This window comes from Haliaeetus leucocephalus, unplaced genomic scaffold, assembly GCF_000737465.1.
Source record: "Haliaeetus leucocephalus isolate CR32 unplaced genomic scaffold, Haliaeetus_leucocephalus-4.0 Scaffold217, whole genome shotgun sequence".
NCBI classification, from domain to species: Eukaryota; Metazoa; Chordata; class Aves; order Accipitriformes; family Accipitridae; genus Haliaeetus; species Haliaeetus leucocephalus.
This window is the reverse complement of record NW_010972653.1, coordinates 7,385,780-7,391,484: the sequence shown is the minus strand read 5'-3', so window position 1 is coordinate 7,391,484 and position 5,705 is coordinate 7,385,780. Positions and strand designations below refer to the sequence as shown.

The 5,705-nt window shown below is 43.7% G+C and overlaps 1 protein-coding gene across 1 annotated transcript; it reads right to left on the bottom strand.

Annotated features, from left to right (window-relative positions):
- Positions 1–622: 622 nt before the first annotated feature.
- On the bottom strand, positions 623–5,705 carry CMPK2 (cytidine monophosphate (UMP-CMP) kinase 2, mitochondrial; the record flags this gene model as incomplete). Its single annotated transcript, XM_010566751.1, has 4 exons — positions 623–1,426; positions 3,166–3,399; positions 4,567–4,768; positions 5,552–5,705. Coding segments are annotated over 4 exons (711 nt in total), but the record flags the coding sequence as incomplete, so codon positions are not given.

Here is a 5,705-nt window from a genome sequence, read left to right as displayed (position 1 = left end):
TATTTTAGCAATCATTTGTAAAATGTTTTTAATTTCAGGTTCTTCTCAGGTCTCTGTTTCTAATAGGCCAGCATTCTGTTTCCCTCTGAAATGAATTGATATTTCAGTTGCATATGCTGACAGGCTTGGACTTGATTACTTAGTGGCCTAGGTGCTTACTGGCCCTCACTTATGACACATTTGTCCCAGGATGCCAATCACAGCAGCAGCTGCTCATCCTCTATTCCAGCAACACTGGGCCACTGGATTGCCTGTGCCTAAATGTTAGGACCATTTTATTGTTTTACTGCTGGATGACATTCCAGCCTCTCCTTGGGCATCTCATGCTCCTGCTGCAGTCCAGTGAATTCTGGTACACAATGGATGCAGGAACAGGTTCTCCTGGTGATGAAGGTGCAACACGATAGCATCTTGAAATGTCATAGTGTCAGAGAGCACTCTGAGGTACCTCGTACATGACCGTATGTGGTGGGTTGAGCCTGGCTGGATGCCAGATGCCCACCAAAGCTCCTCTATCACTCCTCCTCCTCAGCTGGACAGGGGAGAGGAAATATAATGAAAGGCTTGTGGGTCAAGATAAGGACAGTTTAATAAAGCAAAAGCAAAAGTCACATGCGAAAGCAAAGGAAAACAAAAGATTTTATTCTCTACTTCCCATCAGCAGGCAATGTCTGGCAACTTCTCGGGAAGCGGGACTTCAGTACTCGTAGCGGTTGTTCCAGAAGACCAATGTAAGTAATGAATGCCCCTCCTTCCTCCTCCTTTCTCTTAGCTTTTATTGCTGAGCAGACATCATATGGTATGGAACATCCCTTTGGTCAGTTTGGGTCAGCTGTCCCGGCTGTGTCCCCTCCCAGGATCTTGCCCACCCCCCAGACTACTGGTGAGGGGGAATGTTGGAGAGACAGCCTTGATGCTGTGCGAGCGCTGCTCAACAGTAGCCAGAGCACTGGGGTGTTACCGACACCTTTCTAGGTACCAATGCAAAGCACAGCACTGGGAGGGCTCCTACGGGGAAAATCAGCTCTGTCTCAGCCAGACCCAATAGACCATGGTATGTTTGTGGCTTTACTAAGAATGCTGAATAATGTGAGTAGTATTTTGCTTTACATAGAAAAGAACAGTAGGCAGCAGTGAAACAGATAACCTGCACAGGTAACTGTTGACAGAAGAAAGAGAAGATTCTCCTGTGGGACAAAACCCATCACAGTGCATTTTCAGGTACCAAACCCAGAGGGGCAATAAAGAGTGTCTTTTAAGTGCACTAAAAAGTATCTTTGAAGTGCTGTTACACAGAAGTTGCTTTCACAAAGCACTGTGTTTCTTAATTAGTTGTAGCACTGTCTGGAGAACCTCTTCCTTGGAGGGGCTGGCATCAACCACTTGGCATGCAGGATTCACCATCCTCCTGTATGACTCTTCAACCCTGTTTAAAAACAAAACAAGAGAAATGAAACTTCAAATTGCAGGGATATGAAATGGCATTAGTCATCAGTCTCAGAAGAAAGTGTTCACACTACAGATACAAAGGAAAAAAAATCTAATATGAAGTTAAGAATTAAATCTACTGCAAAGAGCAATAAACCACTAGTAACTATTACAATGCGAGCCTCAGAATGCAGTTTCCTTGACACGGCTTCCCAGAGCTCTATCCATATTCACATGGCATGGCATTAAAGTATTTCTTTCTTTACAACTTGGCACTGGGTAACATCTGGTATAGCAGTACAGTGGACAGCCTGCTTCTAACACCTGAATTAAGTTATTTGGAGCCTGCTAAGGTGTCCCTGAACTATATGGCATGGCATTGTGTAGGTATGCTCACTGACTGGATTACAGAATTGACACATCGTTCAACCCTTTCCTCTGATCAACTTTGCTAACCAGATGAAAACTGGGATGAAATACAGGAGGAAAAACTCCTCGCTTAGACTATAAGCCTTCTCATAATGCAGAGCTCTCCCACATTTAGCCTGTGAGGATGTGAATATCATTTTCTACGGTCCCACAGTTAATAATGCCAAACATTCGGGCCACAAGTCATGAGAGGAATCGAGCAAGATTCTGAATGTTCTCACATCCAGGTTGACATAATTAATAAGTGGAAATAACCAAAGGCTTTCTGACAGGACGAAGAAGTAACAGAATGAGAACACGAAAGATTCTTAAATGGCAGCATGTTCCCTAGCTCACCCACCCCTCTGCAGGTCCCACTATATGAACCATGTGTTCGCACAGAGTTTCTGTCAGAATTAAGCAATGGATATTTTTAAGGTATATCATCACCAGAAATGTTAAAACCCTAGAGGTAGATTTCAGCTTTGCGTTTGTAGATACAGACACCAAACATTCAGGTGTCTAGACTGAGGTATCTACACAAGCACTAGGTATTTAAGTGTCCACCGTAGATGATGGTGATCTGATCAATACATTTGGCAGAGCCTAGACAGCAATTCAGCACACCCTGAAGTAGGATAGCTAGGGTGCAATTCAGTTGCTTAAGCAAATATATCTAGTACTGTTTGAGATGCTCTGGACCATCTCATTTAGCTTCCAGTTGCTCGTCCAGAAAGTGTCCACAGGTTCTTCATCACATCTGCCAGCCTCATGCAGATGTCTCAGATAGTATCAGATGGCTCTAGATACTTATGCTTAGATCACTGAGCAACAAGCAGGTGGTGAACTGAATCACTTCAAAGGCTCCATTGAAGGTATTGACTATATTGGCACCTGAGACACTTAGCACAACTAAAGACATCTACAAGAGGAGATCTAAATTTTATTCTGTTCATCTGGAGATCAATTCCAGACTTTTCTGGAGAACCTATGTGTTTCAACTTCTTGCCTCCTAGGTCTGGAATTTTTAGGTTTCTCTCCTTCGTGATCTCAGTAAGAAAGGTACTACAATAAAAGCAGCAAGTAGCAAGATACAAGTAGTTTAACTCGAAGCTCCTTCGCAGGAGAATGAAGTTCTTCACCTGCAAACACTTTCAATGAGAAGTGACAGAATTTACCTTGTCAGCCATTAATCCTTTCCAAAAACAACCCAACCCAAAAGCTTAGACATAGGAATTCCTTGTCCCAGTAATGTGAGTGGGACATTTGCTACTGATCCCACAGGAGCCAAGATTGCCTCCATCCTCTTATTCCACAAAAAAAGTGTACCTTTGGCGAAACAAGGTGTTAGCTTCCAGCTCAGCTTCCTCCTTTGTCTTCTCCAGCCCCCGACGCTGAAGTCTTTGGACTCGCTCCTCAGGGTCAACAGTAAGGAGAAGAACAAGATCGGGTTTAAGCAGATCCTCGGGCCACTGGTACACCTCATCGTGAGCTGGTGGAAGATCCTGGACTTTCCCATCTACTTCAGTGGCAATTGCGTAGGCAGCTGTGCTGTGCCAGTATCTGTCAGGAAAATACAGAACGGAGAGAGAAATTTTAAAGAGGACACTAATTCTTCAGTAATATAGAAGACAGGTGTCACTGTAATGACAAGTGCAATAATGATGAGGTAGGTGACACTGATTTTGAAGGGAAATGTAAAGAATAGTTCTGTGCCATCCATTATTTCTTAACAGAGTGATAATACTCAATGCAATATTCAGAACTGCTGTGAATTATTAATTAAGACATACGGTAGAAGCTACACATTATGCAAAGAGTGTTCCAGATACTCCTATCAAGAGAAGGTCTTCTCATATAATGAGTGAGGTCAAAAGAAGAGTTACATTATATGTCAAAACCCAGTACTCTGAGTCCCCTTTCTGTGGTTCCCATCCTACTACATGCAACAGATTTGGTAGAGAACATGCAGTCTTCAACCTCAAGGGAATGAAGACAGAGCTCATTAATGGTTACGCATTTCACTTGCATTTAATGGTCCCACCACTATGAGGCACTGTATTTTATAGATTTCAGTAGTTTTGCGGCTGGTTAAAAATAGCACTCCCACCCATGCAAACAACTTCTGCATATGTGTGTTGTGGGGGGAGACTACAGTACATCTTCTGAAACAAGCCAGGGGTTTCAAAGTGCATCTAGACTTTCTTTCTTAAGAGTAATACTGAAAGCTGCCTACACAGTTAGTCAAAACAAGAAGTGACATAAACAAACCCCCAAAAGTGGGATGCATATTTCTGGTTTTCCATCTTCAAAGAGTAAGTCTGCCTAAAACTTGGTCATTCTAATCCACCCGTATCTCAGATGCATCTTAGCGATAGCCATGATCAGCAGCCCTTGTTCTCCTCAGGTTTGTCACAGATCCCTGGTTTGGCTCAGGCTGCACAGTCCATGCCTCCAATATTTCTCACTGAAGATGTAACACTTTTCACGTGTCCTAAAGCCAGTTATGAGTATTACACTGGTGGAAGTCCCTCATCTTATTGTTATCATACGTATTATTCTTTAAAAGATTTAATATTGATTTAACATTCATCTGACTATCTGCAAGGTAGCACTTAAAAAATAAAGAAAAAAGAAGAAACCCAGAGACTATCATTGACAACTTCTGCTTGTAACACTGAACAACTGTATGACAGCACTGATATAAGAGGAATTCTTAAATATACAAACCTGTCAATGATCACAGGTGCCTGAGTGGATGCTTTCGCTATTTCTGAAGCAAGAATGTAGTTGCCCGCAGCATAAAATGCTCTCTTAATGGGTGCTGGCTCATCATCAAATATTGTCCTCCACTGGCTGATGCAAGCTGGTGGGGACCTTAGCAGAATGCCATTCAGGGTGTCCTTAACAGACTGGGTTACAGTGGTTTTGCCTGCATTTCATTTACAGAAGGAAACATTTGTTATATTACATGTCAGATAAAACTGAGTTTTAAAAACTGAAAAATGCTCCTATCTGTTCACTTGGAGCCCATGTTCTGACATATGACTATGTGACCTGAGCGTGTCGTGATAAGGTTTTCAGTGGGAAATGATTACGAGCCTGGTTGCAGGAATTGTTACTCCACTTCCTACTCTCAGGGCCTTCCACCCCTCCCTCTTGCCAGCTTTCAGTCTTCACTCCTTAAATGCATGGCGATTTCTCTATATATCCATTTACAACGTTTTTCTAGGTCACAGTTCATGTGGATGTTGCCACGCTGTCACCCAATCCTTTCTTTTTAGAGGGGATTTTCAATTGGCTTTAACTGAAAAGTCAGAAAACAAAGTTATTTGGAGGCAACTAATATTTCTCTCTGAGACAAACTGCTGCCAGTTTCCCAGACTACCACTACTCTAGTTCGTTTATTTGAAGGCTCTCCGGTAAAAGCGTGTTTCATCATCTGCACGAGAAATTTAATTTCCAGCACTCCGCTCTTTGTAGTCTTTCATTTACGGAACGAAACCGAACGTCCCACTGAACGAAAATTAGCATGGACTGTTTGGTCTTTTACAAGTAAGAGAAGACAGGCTGGTATTCCTAATTCTTGCAGACCCGCCACACTTTTCCAGGAAGCTTTGAATCCGTAAGCCTTACCGCCTGCCTGAGACCCGTTCCCGGTTGCTCTTCCCAACCGCTTCTCGCCTGCGGCTCTCCAACCATGCACTGCCCTTACCTGTGGCATCCAGCCCCTCGAAAACGACGACGGGGAAACTTCCCTTCCTCTGGTGCTCGGGACATTGCTCCAGCAGGTCGAGGACCGCTCCGGCCTCCGGGATCCGCGCCGCGCACTGCAAGCAGAGACGTGACCCTTCCCGCCCGCCCGCCGC